The sequence below is a fragment of the Phalacrocorax carbo genome, chromosome 4 (assembly GCF_963921805.1).
Source record: "Phalacrocorax carbo chromosome 4, bPhaCar2.1, whole genome shotgun sequence".
In the NCBI taxonomy this organism is placed as follows: Eukaryota; Metazoa; Chordata; class Aves; order Suliformes; family Phalacrocoracidae; genus Phalacrocorax; species Phalacrocorax carbo.
In genome coordinates, this window is record NC_087516.1 from 7,291,949 (window position 1) to 7,310,871 (window position 18,923).

The 18,923-nt window shown below is 47.1% G+C and overlaps 1 protein-coding gene and 2 long non-coding RNA genes across 6 annotated transcripts in view; 2 read left to right on the forward strand and 1 right to left on the reverse strand.

Annotated features, from left to right (window-relative positions):
* Positions 1-825: 825 nt before the first annotated feature.
* LOC135313025 (uncharacterized) lies at positions 826-5,522 on the reverse strand. The gene is made up of 2 exons (XR_010372570.1): positions 5,240-5,522; positions 826-2,498 (listed from the first exon to the last, which is right to left on the reverse strand). It is a non-coding gene; the product is annotated as an uncharacterized LOC135313025 (long non-coding RNA).
* Positions 3,256-18,923, forward strand: part of FGFRL1 (fibroblast growth factor receptor like 1) — a 179,121-nt gene continuing 163,453 nt past the window's right edge. The window contains exons 1-2 of one of the 4 annotated variants that reach the window (XM_064448927.1): positions 3,256-3,761; positions 4,932-5,041. In XM_064448927.1, the coding sequence (XP_064304997.1) occupies positions 4,981-5,041 (61 nt within the window). In that variant the 5' untranslated portion in view covers positions 3,256-3,761; positions 4,932-4,980. Of the gene's footprint in view, positions 3,762-4,151; positions 4,264-4,447; positions 4,569-4,931; positions 5,042-18,923 lie in introns of those variants that run through there. The other 3 variants (XM_064448929.1, XM_064448931.1, XM_064448928.1) reach the window with 3 other exon arrangements.
* Positions 5,066-11,303, forward strand: LOC135313026 (uncharacterized). The gene is made up of 2 exons (XR_010372571.1): positions 5,066-10,668; positions 10,760-11,303. It is a non-coding gene; the product is annotated as an uncharacterized LOC135313026 (long non-coding RNA).

Sequence of the window (18,923 nt, forward strand, 5' to 3'; positions counted from 1 at the left end):
AATCCTGGCCATGCCCTTCCATCACCTTCACGTGCTCCGTCAGCTGCACCCAGCCGCCCAGTCCCGCACACCCTCCGCCCCAGTGGCATGTCCCTGTGGATCCGTGCCATGGGGCCTCGTGCTCCTGCAAGGCACCGCTGCCAGCCCAAGCTGCTTGGATGGCCCCAGGCTCCTGGGTGCTCGGTGGGATGGGGAAATTCAGCTGCATGGCTACCACCTGGCGTTCAAGAATATCACAGAAGCAGGTTAGGAATTACAGCCCAGAGGTGTAGTGTCTCCCTAATTGTCTGTAGGGGAAAAGACAAGGCAAAACAACCAAGGTGGAAGGGAGAAAATGGGGGAAGATGGATTTCTGTGATGATGGAGGTAAGAAGGTCCTGGGAGAAAAGAGGTGAGAAAGCTGGAAAAAGGCTAAGCCGTGGTTTCCAAGACATGAGGAAAGTTGTTCTAGGGATGGACATTCACAGGACCATCACAGCTATGCAAAATCTGGAAAGCCATGGTTTGGAAACAGGGTTTTGGGGACAACTGGGATACAAATGGGCTGTTAGGCTGCTTCTCAGGCCACATGAAGACACGTACTTCGTTGCTTAGCATTCGGTTTTGTTTGTCAGCTCCAGAAAGCTGTTTTCCCACAGCCTTGTCTCAGGACCGTGGGGTGCAGGAGCAAGCTGGGGCTGTTGACTTTCAGACTACTCAATCATCCTGCAAATTACAGCCAGCCCAGAAAAAACACAGCTCTGCATGTTTCCTTATTTAGGTAGAAGTGTTGGGAAAACAGCATGAGATTTTGTTGCTGATAAACCAGGAGCTGTTTCAGGAATATTAATTATTTTTGTTGTATCAATGTTTTACATTTATTCCTCCACTGCGATATTGGGAATGAGATGGATGAAGTCTACAGTACAGTTTCAGACTGTATTTCATGTCCTCCCAAGCCCCTGCAAAAAAATAATAATTGTGCTGACATTTTGGAGTCGGTAGGGGTTGTTTTCTGGTTATTTTATCCTGCGGTATGGAAGCTGTGGGCTCCATTCCCTGCTCCATGTAATCCTTTTGCAACATGACTTGGAGTCAGATTCTTAAAAAGCCTAAAGACAGAGGCTTAAGGGGGATCTTGGCACCAGGATGCTTTTGAAACTCTTGTGTGCCACCTCTGTAATCCTGCATCTCCCAGAACTTCCCACTGGTGATTTTGCTGCTTTATAGGTGCATTGCGAGGAGATACGCCCGCAGTCTGGGAGATGTTGGAGCCTGCAAAGGCACACGTGGGATTTTTCAATAAGGAAGTGAGGATGGAAGGAGTGGATCCATTAGAGGATTCTTATCTATGTTCAACCTGAGCTGGTTGCTTGGTGCTGGGCTTGGGCACAGCCTGGCTTGGAAGAAGGCCTCTTCTTCCAGACCAGAGCTGATTCAGGCCCAGAGAGAGTTTGCCTGAGTCTCTACACAGTCTGTGATGAGAAAGCCATGGTGTGTCTGGGAATTAAACCTCGGTCTCAATGCATGACCCAGAAAAACAAGATGAGGAGTACAAGTTCTTCAGCAGGTCCCTCTAACCTGGTGGGAAACCCGCCCATGACGAGCCAGACGTGTCCCATGTCTGAGCCAGAACTGAAGCTGCTTTGGACTTCAGTCTGCCCGGGAACAGAAGGTCGTGTAAATAGTTTTGGGGCTGGATCACGTGGATTGTGATGTCCTTGGGACAAAGACCTTGACTCCGTTGTGGTGAAATGGCTGGGAAATGTTACAAAGAGGTGTTTTACAAGACCTCCCTCGAGATGGTAGCGTGCGGTTGAGCCCTCATTCTAGTGCAAGTTGGAGGGATTTTATCAGAATCCATGGCATGAATATGACCATGTAGGTCAAGTCCTGAAGGTTTGCCTCAGTCAACACTGTCTTTGAAGTCAATGAGGCTGAAGTTATTGCCTGATAGGAGGAGTAGTCCATCTGGGATTTCTCAACTGAATGAACTTTAATAATAAAAATGATGATATAAATATGTAAAATATAAAAACAGTATTGTCAGCCGCTTTGTTTCTGGTTCAGGGGGTTTGTGTGTTTAGTCTTGAATGTTTTTCGCACTGATTTTGTGTATCAAGATTTAATGCTGTCAGGAACCACTGAGTCAAAAATATTTAGTAGTAGTAATAATAATAATAGAGGTTGGGATTTCATAATCCTAACAAAATAGATAAGATGGATGTTCAAACTACTTGGCTTCATTTTAGGGGTTCTCCTGGTGCCTATCACATTGAATTAGTATGGAGACAGCTTCATTTTCAAGGCGGCCTTCATGCTGGAGCATGTCAAATAAGAGATCTAATAAACAGTAGCATCAACAGAAACAATGTTTCTCTCCAGATATAAAACTATAGCTATTGAGGCAGCTTTTTTTATATTGTCATTTGTTTAGTCTGTTTGGTGAATTCTGCCAGGTTGGTTTTGATCCTGCGCGGAGGGTAATTTGCTGTAAGAGTGGGCGCATCAGTCGAGTCCTGTTTGAAAGTAAATAATAACAGTTAATCTAAGGAACAGAGATCTCCACAGTGTTATTTTCCAATCGGTTTAGTTTAGTTCAGTCCAGTCTTTTTCTGGCATGGTTTGCATCCAACCCGAGAGATCAAAACGGCGTGGCTGATCCCGCTCCATCCCTCACTGCCTCCACGGTGGGTTTCCACGGACGGGGCTCTCTCCTTGCCTTGGGCAGAGGGGTGGCTTGGCAGGGACGGGTGTGGGGTGCATGGGGGGCTGCGGGGCTGGAGGTCTCCATCGCCGCTTGGCTCGCGGGGGGCTACGTGGGCTCCAGAGAGTGGATGGGTGGGTTGGGGGGGGGGATGCCCTGGGGCACAGCTGCCCCGGGAGGTCGCCGGAGGGGTGGCGGGGGTGTCCAGGGCGCTCCGGGGCTCCACGGCCGTGGGGCACAGAGGGGGGCAGGGGGCCGCGGGAGGGGGTTTGGAGGGGGCCTCGCCGCTCCGAGACGCACCCGGAGCTCCGCGGGCCGCCGGTGCCGTGCCGGCCCCCCCCGCCCCCCCCCCAGCCGCTCCCGCAAAGGGTTAAGGGGAGCGGCGGCGCGGAGCGGGCCGGCGGGGAGGGCGGGGGGAGGGCGGGGGCTCCCGGGGATTGGTGCGAAGTTTGGAGCGGGGCGGCTCCGCACCGCCCTCCTGGGCGGCTCGGCCCCCACAGCCACAAAGCCCTGCAGGGAAAGTTGCTTTATCGCTTGTTTCTCTCGCCCCGGCTCTTCCCCCCCCTTCCCCCCCCCGCCCCCTCCCCTTCCCCAGCCCCTTTCCCCTCCTCCCCTCGCTCCTTAAACGGGATTCCGGCTGGGCGAGCCGCGGGACGGCATCACCGGGCATCCCGCGGCCGCGGAGCCCCGCGGGTCTGTCAGGTCCCCGCTGTCCCTCCCCGCGCACACACGCTCAGCCCGACCCGGAAAGCAGGAAAAAGAATTTACAGGCTTTCCCCCCTTTTGCTTTAAGCTCCTCGCCCGTGGCTCCCTAGTGGAAAAAAAAAAAAAAAATCTCCCCTGGGGTGAAGGGGAGGGGGGTTGGGAAGAAGCCGGTGGGGAAGGGGAAGAGCCGCTCGGTGGGGAGGGCCCCCCCTCAAGGCAGCGGGCAGCCCCCAGCAGCCCCCCGGGGGGGGATGAGGTAGAGGCCGGCGGCGGAGCGCCCCGCCGGGCGCCGTGGCCGCGGAGGGCATGAGGCGGCGAGCGGCGGGGATGGGCGCCAGCGCTCGGTGCTAGAGCCCCGGCGGCAGCCAAGGTAAGTGCCCCCCGCGCCACCACCCCCGGCCGGGAGACCCCCTCCCCTACACACACCCCCCCGCCTGGGGTCGGCGCTGGGTCGGGGAGACTTTAAGGCACAGCTGGGAGCCGCCGGGCTTGCCCCGAAGCGGGGGGCAGCACCAGGTGGCATCGCGCCGGGTGTCGTGTGTCGTCCCCGTGTCCCGTCCCCCCCGCCCCAGGGCCATCCAGCCTCCCGACCCCAATTCCCGGCCCCCAATATCCCGTTCCCGGCCGCGCTGCGCCCCGCGGGGCCCCGGGTCCCGCCCCGGGGGGAGCCCCCTCGCCCGCCCGGCCCCGCCGGCGCCCCCCTTCCCTCCCTCCGTCCCTCCGTCCGTCCGTACCAGCTCCCCACGGCAAATTGGGAAACTAATGGCAAAGCGTCCGTATTTGCTTTGCTGGATGCTGTACGCGGGTTGTTGTGTGTCCTGGGGGCACGGAGTGTTTAAACCGGGGAGTTACAAGGGTGAGGAATTCAGACAGTGTTTAGAGAGTGAGAGTTTTAGGAGGAGAACAGGGTGTAATTAACGTAAACCTGATCTACCCCGGGTTTGCGTATCACAGCGAAGGCATCTTCAAGAATCTGGATAATTAAGTGCAGTTTTGCTTTGGGACGCACCTCTGGAGCACACGGGAGCAAGTCGGGGGGGAGGCGGGAGAGGAAAGGAAAAAAATCAGTGCTGTTCAGAGAAGTTACGGCGTGGAGGAAGGCGCGTACCCAGAGCCCAGCCTGGCTGAGGGGCACTGAAGCAGCAACACAAAGTTTTCTGGGCTGCTGATGGGAGAGGTAACATTCCTCCTCCCCCTTCCCCAAGTTCCTCCGCAAATTGTTAACCTGAAATCTTGTTTTATGGCTACTCGCAAGTGTTTTGTTTGCCTTCCAGACTGGTTTTGTACAGGATACCAAAGAATTATGCATTAACTGTAAACTTAGAGGAGCTTACTGGCCTCAGTGGGTCCTTGATTTATATCAGGCTAAAGCAGAGAGGAGGGCAAAGTTTTACTTGCTGAGCGCCAAGCACGTTGCTCTTTCATTTGCTGTTTCTGCTCTTAAGTCTCCGCAATAGGTTTTGAAACTCTGCGAAGTTGTGGGTTGTTTGGGGTTTATTTTCCCCGGTAATTATTTTGCTCTCCTTTTTCCTGCCTCCAGGTCTGAGAGGACGGTAGCCTGTACGATACAGAAGGATCTGGTTTTCAAAATGGAATTGCAGCTCGCGCTCCTTTTTGCTGGGATAATTGCATTTTCGGACTCGGCGAGAGGTAAGGAGACGGCGCTCGCTGCAAACCCTCTGCGACTCGCACCCTTCCCTCTGCTCCGCTGGGCTCGTGCTCTGCAAATGCCCGCGGTGCCCTCGGAGGGACCCCGTAAGGGAGTTGCTGTCAGCACGGACTCGTCCCCTGCACGTTGCTTATCCGCGCAGGGGTGCGGGCTCGTGCCCACGTGTGGTGCCCTCTTACCTGCGTGTTTCGGGGCCGTTGGTTTGGATGGAGCGCGGTCGCTCCAGGTTTGCTGAGGTCTCTTAGGCGCAGGTGAACTTCCAGGGGCTTTTCTCATGCGTGTGTAAAAATACACAGACAATTTTAAAGAAAAGCAACTGCATTCCTCTGTGGATCAGTAATACCTCTCCCCTCCTGTAATCCCTCCAGCCCCTGCCCTGTATGTTCCCACTAGCAAACTAAACAAACACATCCATTAACTTCCTCGGTGACAGACAAATGACAGTTCCCAACAGCGAGAGCGTATTTTAACGCTGGGGCTCCAGCAGTTGATCGGATTTCAATAAACAGGTTACCCTACCAGAGGCAAATTGAAATACATTGACCTGGAGTGACGGGGGGGTGGTGTGTGTGGAAAAAAAGAAGTTTCTGTATGGGAAGGTGCTCTAAGCAAAGCTCTGGGATCAGAGCGGAAGGAGCGGTAGCTTTTCCTCCGCTCTCGCCTGTGTCGTACCTTGGTGGGTGCTGTCCCCGGAAAGCCTGAATGAGAAACCATGCTTTCAGCTCGCCCGGCTGTGGTCACAAAGGAGGGGCTGCATTGTTCCAGGAGAATGGGGGTATGGCTTTAGGATGCAGATTGCTCCAGCTGCAATTCCCAACAGTGTCAGAGTTGCATGAATTGTTGAAAGACCTTTAAATCACCCAGTGCCATGGAGTTGTGAATTCAAAGGTTTAAACTTGCCCTTCGCTTGGGCCGTAACTTGCCAAAAATGAACGTTGGGGGTGAGGGTGGGAAAGGAGAAGGGGAACGTTACTCTAAAAACCCAAGGTTTGGTTAGTGTGGTGTTGTTTTTTTTTCCTTCTTGGCATTGGCTCCCAAGCAAATATTTTATGGAGGCAAAAGCACTGTAAAATGATTTGGCTGGAAGCTGAATGAAAAAGAAAACAGCATATAGGCTGTAAGTCCTGCAAGTCTGAACTCCAGGCAAGGTTTACAATGGACACTCAGTTTAAGTTGTAGGCAATGGGCAGCAGCGCATTAATTCAGATGACCTCATGGATGTATATTATTGCAATGGACCTGAGAAGTTGGTGGAGTTCCGGAAAAGATCTGAAGTGGGCAGAAGACAAAAAGATTCTTGTCTCTGTTGTGAGCCAAGTATTGGCTGCTTTAGTGGCTGACCCTGTTTAAATTTGGTTTGCACTTGTCTTGCTTATACTCTTTTATTGCCCCTGGAAAACGAATTACCGTGGGCTGCTGTGGTGTGAAGAAGTGACAGAAAATTAACTGCGGTAATTTCAGGACATCATCATTTTTCCTATGGGAAGGACTTTTTAATATAACTTTGATAGGATCATATTGGTAATTGGCTTATTGGAACTCTTTTCAGAGCTACAAGCGGATGGAGAGATGGTCCTGGTTATGTAAAATGACATAGAATATAGTTTAAAAACCAGGGCCAAACCCATGAAAAATGTCATTCGTTCATGTGCTGATACCAAGAGAGGGAAAATGAAGAAAAAAAAGGTGTTGTTGCTATAAAAAAAAATAAATAGAGACAACCCTAACATTTAAAGCCTGCTTTGCATCTCTTGAGGTTGAGGGTATTCTTGATAGTGGAAGACGTATATGAAAGATCAAATGTGTAAATGAGCAGGGGTGAGACACTCTCCAGCACATGACAGTGCAAAATAAGGTTGCAGAGTATCCTCAATTATTATATGTTTACATTGGGATAATTTCAGATTCTTAGAAAAATGTGCCCAGTTGTTAACGTGCCTGTGGATTTTTTCCGAATGTATCATACGGTGGGTTCGGCCCCTGGAGATGGATAAATGTTACCTGTTTCAGTTGCTCAGGTTTTATAGACAGTCCTTTGGCCAGATCTCAGCCTGAGGTCGCAAGGCTTTACGCCGGAGGAAGAAGGGCTCTTTGTTTTGGCCAAACAGCATTTAATATCTATATCCTGATTGCACATTAGACGTGTGTGGCCCAAAGCGTGCCACCGCCTCCTAATCTGAGGTGTCAGAAGTGAAATAGGTGCTCACTGGCTTGCAATCAAGTGAGGAAGGTGGCTGAGGAGGCTCTCTGTGAAAGTGCTGGACTTTCTTTTCTACTCATATTAGGCAAAAGTAGTTACTGCTGGAATGAGGATGTTAATCTGGAGCCGCCTGGTTGCGTGCCCGCGCTAGGGGAAGGGCTTGTGCCATAGTGCTGTTGCACAAGGGGGCAGAGTTAAGTTGCCCACACGCTCCGGCTTCGATATTTCCTGACAGTCAAGTGCTCAGCTGCAATCTTGCATTAAATGTTACGTTGTATTATTTTTACATCTTTATTTAGGTGATGCCTTTTAAGGCGAAGGACCCCGCAGGGATGACTGATTGGGCTAATGCAGCAACTTCCCCCCACCCCCAGCAAATGGGCATTTTTCCAGGTTCGGAGCTGTGCCTACCGGCTCTGTCCCTTCTTGTGAGCCGATGTGTCACATCACCGATGTACAAAACACTACAAAAAAGGGGATACCTTAGGAAACCAAGATAAACTCTTAACAAGTTATCAAAGTATCCACACAAAGCAGAGAAAAAGTCTGATTTTAGAGGTCCAGGTGCAGAACTTGCTGTGTCTGGAGGGATGAAGGGTGAGGTAGCTCTGGCTAAGTTTGAACCAATGCTTTTGGGGCTGAAATTTAAAGACTTTGGCTAAGGGCTTGTCAACATCTGCAAATGCCTAGAACCTGGAATAACCCTTCCAAAAAACTTAATCTGGAATAACTCCCCCAGTGACCAATCTTATTCTGGGCTAGGATCTCCTAGAGGGAGGCTGTACCAAAAAAGTCTTTCTCAGGAGCTTTTTCAGTAAATATTCAACCCCCTTCTTTCGCTTATGGGTGAAGACAAGAACTTCTGCACGCACAAAATCCACTCTTTGAGAACAAAACCTGCGTGCTGTGGTTTTCTAGGAGGGGATATGTCTTACGGCTGACGGCCAAGGCGTAGGGCAGCAGCTTCAGCCCGGTTGCCAGCTGGACCGGATAGCGTCAGCCCTGAACCTGGGATAATAGTGCAGGTCTGGTGGCTTGTCCCTCATGTCACTCCATTCCTGTTTGCTCCAAGCAGCCCTATACTGGGCATAAAAGTCCTCAGCGTCCTGCCCTGGCCCTCCCCCACAGGGGACGAATGCCATCTTGGGTCACTAACCTTTAGTGACTATGTCCTGCAGCAATGCAGCTCCTACCACGCCACACCTCCGGTCGGATACAGGTAATACAATCTGATATTTTCCTGCCTATGTTATCTCAGTGACACACAACGCAATATTTGTTCCGAATCTGTCAAGTTGCCATCATATTCTCATTGGTGACCGTATATGGTAACGTTGGGATGTGCTTGGCTTGGTCCCGTGGCTTAAACAAGATTTCGTATGGTATGTTTAGAAGTTTTTGGTAAGAGCAGTAACGACCCTCCTGTTAGTGGGTAAACTGATATTCTGCTGGAAACGAATTCATTTGGATGTTGATTTCAATTTCTGTGCATTGCGTAGGGAGGGGAAGAACGGGACCGTAATCGCTTTCTGCTCTGGCACTTCTCTATGCGACCCTTGGCTTGCAAACCTGGTTGATGCCTGCTTTACAGGGAATTTACTGGTGGGGCCTCCTCAAAATTCAATGGTTTAATGCAGAAATAATGTTATATGCCATTTTTGTTTCTCTGAATATTGGAGAAAAGGAAATAGGATGCTAGAAGGTTTTTTTTATTTCTTTGGAGACGAGTTCTTCACTCTGGTGAATATATCCACCGTTCTGTGACTTTGGGGTTTATAAGAGCGAATGTTAGTAAAAGCAGAAAAGATAAATAATGATAATATAAGAGAGATGGTTGTTGGCTTCTGTTTAACTCCTTTATTCTTGTTGAATATTTGTTACCAGATATAATGATTAGGTAATTTCCCAGTTGTGAGAGAGAAGCGTGTTCTGATCTAACAGCCTGATTTCAGATTTTATGTAAGTCACTGCACATCTTCTGGTTAAGTTTAGGGCATTTTTTGGATCGTGCTCTCGGGGAACTTGCTCATGAATAATCTGTCAGCATGACTTGTACCTAGAATCAACATGACTATCTAAGAAAATCCTGGCTATTTTTTTAAACCCCAGTTCCTCCCTTCTTCTGAGGCTGTCGGCCGCTTTAAATTATGGCTGAGTTTAAACATAAAATACAGTGTGTGTCATGCTGGAAAATTAGGGTTGATTTTATTTTTTTTTTATTAGGAATATTACAAAACTCGGCAAATTGCTCAAATACATTTAGATTTTCCTTAAAGGTTTTATAACTGTTTTCCAAGTCCATATGTTTCTTCGACCTTCATTAAAAGACGCAAGCAGCAAATTAATACACATCTTTTTTGTGATGCTCTTGTACACAGCAAAGGCTAGACTCCAAAGTCTGACTCTTAGCCACAGAAGAAACTTTTATGTACCATGAGGTGGTGCTTGAGAAATTACAGGAAAATGGTTCTTTTAGGAAAGAAATGTCATCCAAAACAAAAAAAAAAGTGACACTAGCAAGTAGGAACCTGCTTTTCAAGGACCATCAATACTAATTCATTAACTGAAGAATAAGTTTGTCATCTGGCATGAATTGGCTGATAGAGCTGATCTTTTCCAATGACTGGTCGGATAATTCCTTTCCGAGCGGCTGTCTCGCCATGAGCGACGCTGGTACATCTGGGTGCCGAACACTTGCTGTAGAATAGCGTGAATGCAGGAGAGGTAGTGACTGCCTGGCTGTGAATTTTTGGATTAATTATTGGTAGAGATCAAAATTTCCACCAAAAGGGGAAAATAATAATAATGCAGAAGTCCTTTTTTTCCTAGTTTGAATTTTAAACAAACCAACCCAACAGCCTTTCGTCATAGCTTTATTTGTTCAGTGGGAGTAGAACCAGTGCAGCTTTCTGATTTTCCTGAGACGCGGAGCTCCTACTTCTGTCTGCAGAGACTTGTAAAATCATGGTGCTCAAAGGTCCGTGCAAATGTATCCCACCATTACAGGAGTCAGTTGAAATGCTCCTTTCTCCCCTTTCTTTCATTAACCTGGTAATTTTGTCTTGTTTCAAGGAGTTTCTTTCATCTGACCTCTTCTGGTGTTTTCTGGTGGGCTGCTCAAGCTGAAATGCATCTGATCTTGTTTTGAACATTTGATTTGGATTTATTTTCCTTTTCTTGTTCTCTGTAATCAGCCTTGACTTGAAGCTTTATCTAATAATAATGCCTCCATACGTATTTATCTGTGTTGACCTGTCCTTATCTTTTGCACCAAGGTGGAACATTTTTGTCTATATAAGGGACTTTTTTTTGAGAATAGAGCCAGTGTGAATGTAGAAGTTGCAAAGACCACTGTCTGATGCAAGCCTATTGAGTCTGGTGCTCATTCATAGCAGCCGTGGTACTAAGGTAAAAGAAAACTACTTCCAAAAGTAAGCTTGAATAATCTGATCCTGCTGCCCTGATGTCGTATGAGATACACAGAGGCAGCCTATGCCAGTTTTAACAGGTTAGGACCTGATTCAGAGCCTGTGAGAGCTGGTGCCATGTCTCCTACCCACTCCTATGGGCTTTGGATCCATTCCTGAAGGACGACTTACAGAGACCGACATCGCAGATAATCTGTGTATGGATCCCTCATGTATGACAGCGGGAGAGAGATGGCTAAGAGGGGTATTTTGGATCCTGCCGTTCGCCTGCTTCACCGGTCAGCTTGGACTCAGTTTTTTTTTATTGTAGAAACACATTGCTTCTGCCCACTGTGAGCTCTGGCTCGTGGCTGGAACATGCACTGCCAGGGCTGAAAGCAACTTGGAAATTCACTGCTTAAATTTTGGGTTGCTGCAGAGGGGTTTATCCCCAAAGGAAGGCTGCCATTCTAGGGGCGGTGTTGCTAGGTGTGGAGGGGCTGAAGGCTGGCCTGAGTGTTATTTAACAAGTTAATATATGCCGTTTGCTGCTGAATCCATTCACATCCCTGTTGTTTGGTTTTCTTTTTTTTTTTTTTTATCCCTTCTGAGTCAAATAAACATGGGCTGCATGGAGTTTGGTGGGTTGCCCTGATTACACAGTCTCCCCATTGTATCGCAGTAGAAACACAGTATCCAGCAGTGCTGCGAATAACCTAGCATTTTTATTTCATCCTAACCACTTCAATTTTCAGGAAGAAATTCAGCCAATAACTCCAGGCTACTCCTTCCATTAAGTGTTCAAACTTAATTTTGAGCTTCACTAAGGGAAGCAAAAGGTAAATTGGGAACAGAGGCTTCTCAGAGCAGGTTAATGTTTCTCAGGACTGCTGCACCTCTATTCCCAGCCTCCCTATGAGCGGTTTCTAGCTTGATGGGACCCAAAATCATTCCTCCTTATGTCTAGTAAATTTATTTAGTGAAAGATTTACACAATCTTGGATGTCCTGTCAAGTGATTGAGAAGTGAGTAATGCAAGAGGTGTCAAACCCTAGATGCCACTTGGGCAGTGTTGACTTTGAGTATTTTAGGACCTGTCAGTATTTGTGCATGTTAGATAAAACCACAGGACCAGCAGATAAATGCAGAAATGCAGACTTAATTGATGCAATAGGCATTTTTTAAAATTTTTATTCTCCTTGCTGGGTCTGCTTGCACACGCCCAGCGAAGTGATGGCAGTTTGAGTTTGGTACTGGCGTTGTGCAGACTCTTCATGGCAATGGGCTTGCTAGTTCTGCCCAGAGCAAGATATCTGGGAGAAGGAAAAAGGTGAAAGAGGATGTGGAGGGAAATGTAACCATTAGCCAACCTCCAAGAGAAAATTTAGGCTGATTGGTGTACTGCAGCTCTTGAGGCCTGGTACAGCCAAACTCTGGGAGAGGATCTCGAGCCTGCAGCGTGTGTGCTCTGAAGAGGATGTTGGGATGCCGCTTTTCCAAAACTGTGATGTATTTCTCTTTTCACCTGTGTCCTCCCACGTGTCCCCAGATCATTGGGTGTAGGTGTGATGCTTAATGGGCTTTTGACCAATGTCAGACACTTGAGCAGAAGCATTCTGTGGTAAAAGGGGTAGCTAGTATTTTACTATTGCCTTGTATGGGTTTAAATCTTCCTTTTTCTAGGCCGAAGTGGATGGGGTGAGGCCAAATCAACCCCAAAGGAGGGAGGAGGGACAGTTACTCAGCCCCACCAGCCTCCCAAAGCCAAACAAGCCACACTACTGGAGTTAGGCTGCTGCAGACACTGGAGCACTGTGAACTGGTTTGTTTTCCTCCTTTTTCTTCTTGACTAATAGATTTGGGTGAGTTGGAGTAATTGAGGAAGCCATTTTTCTCAGCACTTGTTCTCACCTTAACAGATCTGTTAACACTGGTTAAGCAATGACAAGTGTCAGACGAGTTACAGGTGTGTGAACTGTGTGTCAAGGATGGAAGGGTTAATGAATAACAGGGCAAACCTCTGGACATTGTGGAATATCTCTCCAGGGATACTGCAATCTCTTGGTGGAAGGAAAAGCACTTGTTTGGCATCGACCCGCTGATGTAAAACTGGTGGCTAAAACTCCTTCAGAGTGTGGACACCCTTCTGAGAGAGGATGCTATAAGCCATCTTGCTCACCTTCTGGGTGGATCAAAACCATTCATGCTCTTCTCTTGAGCCAGAAAGTAATATTAGGAAGTATTTAATGTATTTTTTGGCAGTTTAAAGCAAGAAACTGGGAGAAGAGTTGCCAGCTTCACCAGCATATGGATACGGGTCTCTGTGCTCTGATAACTTGTTTCATATTTTAATATTCAGGGTGAGATATTGCTCTCCATTAGAAAGGGAATAGTCCCTTTAGGTTCAGTGAGTTGTGGCTGAGTAGCTGTGAACAGGATTTAAATTTATAATCCTGCCAGAGAGAGAAACTGGGGCCTCGAAGACCAGGTAGTGTTTCAGTTCTGTGGCACCAAGCCATGGGAGGGTTCATGGAGATCTGCAATAGTTAACATAAAACTAGATTAACAGATCAGAGCTGATGAGTATCTTTCCTCTTCCTGGTATTCACAACCAATCAGAAATGCAGTATTGCCATGGTTAATTCTGTTAAGGGCTAATGAGAGTGGAGCTTTCAACTTAATTATAGTTGGGACAGCTATTTACTTTTCCTTGACAGGTTTGATTGACAAGGAATCATAAACCTATTAGGGAGATATTTGCATATGCTGGGGAACTGGCTTTGGACAGTTGATTTCTAATTGCCGGATTTGTTATCTGAAAATGTTTGCCACTGCTCTCAGCACACATCTATTGTTTCTGGGATTCAGAGACACAAAGCAGTGGTAGAGGCTAGTCAGAGCGTTTTGCTCAGGGGCTGGAGAAACCATAAGGTAGGGATGGGTTAGTATCTTATCTAGAGCAGAGCAAGGTCCTGCTTGTATCACTAAGGCAGAATGCTTTTCCTGATTTCCTGCTTGCTCAAACAGAGGTAGGCCAGAGGGTTTAAAGCGGTATTTTGTGACAGTGCTGTATACAGGATTAATCCTGGCATTGGAAGTTCATTGGAAATGCCAGAGTAGTCCTCTGCAATTGGTAAAGTGGCCTAAGGATATTTAATGAGAAGCTCAATTCAGGGCTCCTCTCCCTGTGAGTACTCCTGTTGGGAGGAGGGTTGTAGATTCCCAGGGATGGCAATAATCTGTCCCTTTTCCCCATGTTTTACCACTGATCCCAAGGAAGAAAACAGCAAGGTGCTACTCAAAAGTAGTCATAGCAATAGACCTGTATATTATTAATTACTATTTATTACTATTATTACTATTTATTGAGAGTGTCCAGTGAACAAAGAAACCAGGGGGGGACCCAAAAAGCGCTGCTCAGCATAGGCAGCATTCCTCTTCTAGATAGTGTCAGGAGAAAAAGCTTGTCTTTCTGAAGACTACAGACTAGCTAAGTGGAGTTTGAGGCTTATTTTTCTTTTATCCTAGAAAATCCAATAAGTCCAGTATTCTTTCAGTGTGGTCTTCCAAGAGTTTTCAACTTCGTCTGACTCACAGATTATTTGAGTGCCATTATAGACTAGGGGTCAAGCAAGTTAATTCCCAGAACAGTATGCTGCCCTGTTTTCAAACTGTGTTAATCAGGGTTTTGAGTCAAAGCATAGTAGTTTGCTTAGTGAAATTATTTTCCTGTTAGAAAATTACAAATAGGCTCTGACTATTCGTTTGGGCTTCAGTCACTGGAGTGCTCACATCACATGTGGAGCAAAGCCCCTGGGGATGTACTCGCTGTAGATCAGGGCACTGGTGGGGGCTCATTTCCCAGCTCACGAGATTGAATTTGTGAAAACAGGCCGAAACCTTATTAAAAAAAAAATAAAGAAATTGTTACTGTCGCATTTATACCTCCAGCGGGACGGAGGGAGGGCTGCGCGGAGCCCATCCGAGCTGTAATGTGAATGTCCTTTCCCAAACGAGACATTTGGTGGAGATATTTGGTTACCTCTCCCCCTCACCTTTTTGTAATTGACTCTTGTTTACTTTTCCCTCCTCCTTTCCCGAAGTTTATTACCACTGTTTAGGCAGAGGAAATGAATTAACATAATTTACTGGCTTTTTTAGCACATGACACATTCCCTGCATGTACGCATACACACACTCGCAGTCTCCCTCCCAGTGCTGCGCAGAGGAGCGTGTTTACAGAGTCTGGGTCCGTTTAGGGAGAACAATGCCCTGATTATGGAGGGCAGACTTTTATTCCCAGAAACCAGAGGAACCATTCGCTTCAAGCAGCTACTGCCCCTTGAAGGTACAGGTGGCGCGAGCTGCTAGGAGGGAATAAATCTGTTGTGGACACAAAGCAGCATCATTGTTCTCTATGGAAGTTGAATTAGGGGTGGGGGTGAGAAATGGTCTCAGGACAAGTGCCAGGCTTAAGATCTACTAGCATGCAGAGAGGTGTTGTGGCTTCCAGTTTAATTTCCAGGTAATAGCTATGAGACTTCAGGGGGAATTATTTGGTGCTTCCTGGGCTGACCAGGTGCTGGGGATGTTGGGTGGGAAGATGATGGTAACTGAGCCTCCAACTGTTTTTGGATGGGCCAAGTTAGGTTGAAAGGTGCTGTTATGTATGAAATGCTGCTCATTTCTAATTGCAGTCATGCACCTGTGCCTGGCAGATAATGCTGGAGACATGTCCTATGGAGCATTTGCTTCACATGATGTTGGGAAAGGTCAAGCACTTGATTTCTGTCCTGCTAAGTTGGGTCATTAGCAGCACAAATAGGACCCTCCTTCCTCTGCCTGACTGCAGCTGCTTGGGTCCTGGCAGTAAATGCTTCTCAGGTGTGATCTCATGGCAGCTGAAGATGACTGAACTTGACTCCACCGCTGTCCTGTCCTTGTCCTGCTCTGCTCCCAGGCTTGTAACTCCCTCGTGCCAGTGTAAGAGCTTTTCTGACCTTGCTGTTGGGTGTTTTGGGGAGCTCACCTGGGCAGGAAGCCAACCTGGAAGAAGATGTGATGAGTTAAATTGCTATAGGAGCATGACCTGAAGCTCGTGGGATATCGCAGCGTGACCACAGGCAGTAGGTCCTTTCCATTCCCACTTTTGGCAGGAAGGCTTGGTACTTTGGAGGACTGAGCATTTATGGGAATATTTATAAAATGATGCTTTAGGAATGTAAAGTGCAGCAGGATCCACACTACAAAATGTAGCATTGCCCCGGGGCAGTGAATGTGAAGACTGGAAAAATCAAATTTGGGTCCTGGGTCCTCTATTGGTGGATCTCATTGGAAAAAGTGCATATTATACTGATAGAAACTTCTAATCCAGAAGTGGTTTGGGCCATTCTGAAGAGGTAGTAATTATCCCCAGTTGGTTTTTGCTGTTGGTTCAGCATCTCTCTGACCCATTTGCATTGGGAGATTCCAGCTTTCACACTTCACATTGCAACAATTTTCTGTTTGCCTCAGTGTTCCCTTGACATTTGGAATGCTTTATAGGGAAATGGGAATCTTCCTTTCTCTGTCCTCTGCTTTTGGCTTCTGTGGGAGAAGGATCATTTTGGGGATCTGGGAAATGGCAAGTTAATGCTGCCAGCGTTTACTGACCCTCTGATGGCTTTGCCTGCTGCAAGGAAGGAGGCTGCTCCAGCAGGAGCACAGCTGGCAGAGAGACGGGCTGCGACCAGTAAAGCTGGTGATCGAGTTCCCTCCAGTCCAGACACTGTGAATTCAGGGGGTTGCAAAAATAAGGCGGAGAAAACAACTTGTGCAAAATACTCCCCGCAGGCAAACATATTTTTCTAGGGGAACAGAGCCAGTAGGCTAAAGAGGTAAAGCTGCAGGGCTGCATTTACAACGCTTTTAGGGGTTTTCTGGAGGGGCGCTGTTGATGTTGGCCTGTGAGGCATGGTGGGTGAATTCTGGCCGGGGATGATTGGCGCATGTCTGATGTGATGAGAAACTGGCTTTTGCTTGCCTGTTGATCCAGGACAGATCCAGGAAAGATCCTGGTGCACGTCCCAGTACCCATGTGAAGGATGCTGGGGTTGCTCTGCGTTGGAAGGCTAAAATCTGTCGTGTTCAGGAAGATCAGAACTTGGTACTAAATAATTATGATTATCCCAAGGCAGCAGGGATGTGTGTGTTTTCGGTTGGGGGTTTTTTTTGGTGTTTTTTTTTTTTTTTTTTTTTTAAATATCCTTTAAAATCTGCCAGGTCTTAGGCCTGGATGGTGAGAGAAGGGTGAGCGCCTGTTCCCATGCCGGCTCATGGACCACAATAAGGGCAACAAGAACCAGTGCAATAAGAACTGCTCCAGAGTCCATTCCCACATCTGTGTCGCCGCAATGGCTTTCTGCTCCGAGTGTGAGGGTGTGCGGTGATCTGTGGAAAAATGTGGATCTTGGCAGCAGTCCCTGATTCAAAATATCTGGGAAACACTGAGCCAGGAGGTTGAAAATACATCTTTGGGGTTTCTTTCCTCAGAAGGAGAAACAGCGTCGAACCTCTACTGAGACAAGTGTCTGAAAGGAAAAGAAAAAGTGCAGTGTAGAATTAGAAAGGGACAGCTTAGTTATCAGACACTAATTGAAATAACAGCAGAGAGGAACGAGCCTGAATGAATTTTAATAGCCTCGTGTCTTGGATCTTTCTGTTAGCATACTTGCAGGTGCTTTTCCTTTTACCTCTGCAAGAGTAATGCAGATACTGTACTCAATGCAAAACAACCCCTAACCAAAAAACCCAGTAACTTGTCTGAGGGAGATGAAAAATGTACCAAAGTAATTGAAAGAGCTGTAGGTATCCCAGCCTTCAAAGTGGAGCAGGGCCTTCTGTCTGTGGCATGTGTTGGAGGGTATTTTGCTACAAGACAGAAATATTAAGGCAAAGCTGGAGGAGGACTGCTGCAACATCTAAAATATTTAATACTACTTTTAGAGAGCAGGTCAGCAAACAAGCAATGGTTTTTGGCTGATACAATGAACGCAGAGTAAGGCAAAGTTGTTATAGCTGGTGTGACTTTTTTTTTTTTGTTACAAAAGACAGCTATAGTCTTAACTGCAAAGTACTAACAGCTCTTTGTATAGAGATTTTGTTTTTCTCTGACAAAGGTTCCCTTCGAAAACCAGACCCATCGGTCAGCTGAGCTATATTTTACCCGTGTAAACCTGAGAAAGGTGAGATCCTATATCTGCCTACAGCACCCTGTGTAAAGCAGACGTTGCCCTGATAAGGATTTCTTGCTGCTGCTACAATACAGACCCACACAACCGATAATCTTGTGCCCAAACCCTGGGCAAGTGCCCAAGGCAGAACAGGTGCAAAGGTATCATTTATGCATGGGCTGAAGGGCTTGCGCCATACAGCCAATGTGGTTCATATGCGTGAATCACAAGCCTGGTCTTCCCCTTTCTGCTGGGTACAAACTTCATCATTGACTTTAGGGAGAGCTAGGTATTACACCATGCTTATTTTTTATGGAAACAACTGTCAAAAGTCAGTCCTCGAATGAAAAAAAATTACAAAGATTATTCAAGCATTATTATTATTATTATTATTATAAGCAGCAAGGTGTTTTCACATGTGCTAATAACAAGGTCTGACTGCTCCCAGGCATCGCTCCACATCCCACTTGAGTCCACCATGGGTTTTTGTTCCATCCTGGAAAAGTGTAAAGAAAAGACAACCTAATGTCTGGGGGAGGGGAAGAGAGTTGAGAAAGGCAAATTTTCACGCAGGCACAGAAAAAGAGGTTCTTCCAAAAGATTTCGTTTTGCTTGGAAAGCCTTGTGGTGGTTGTTGAAAGGGCATTTCAGTGGAAAAGGGCCAAGCAGCCCTAGGCAGAACCAACACCCTCAATTGAGAAAGATTTTTCAAACAGCAGCACTGTTAAGAAGTAATTAAAGTCAAATAAAACATGAAAAATAGTGTATGACACATCTATTTGAATTCATCCCAGTTTGAATCCATTGAAACCCAGGTAGCATGACACTGGAGACATGCAAGGGGAAATACAAACCCAAGTATTTCAATGCACTTCTGCAACTACAGATTTTCTGATCTCAGACACTATTTTTACCAAGTATTTAAGCACATACCTACTTTTAAGCACCCGAGGATCACTTGTATTCAAAGAAACGCTTGCTGAGGACCCGTTACACAGTGTGTTACGTTTATGTGAAATACGGAGGACCTAAGCATGGGCTGAAG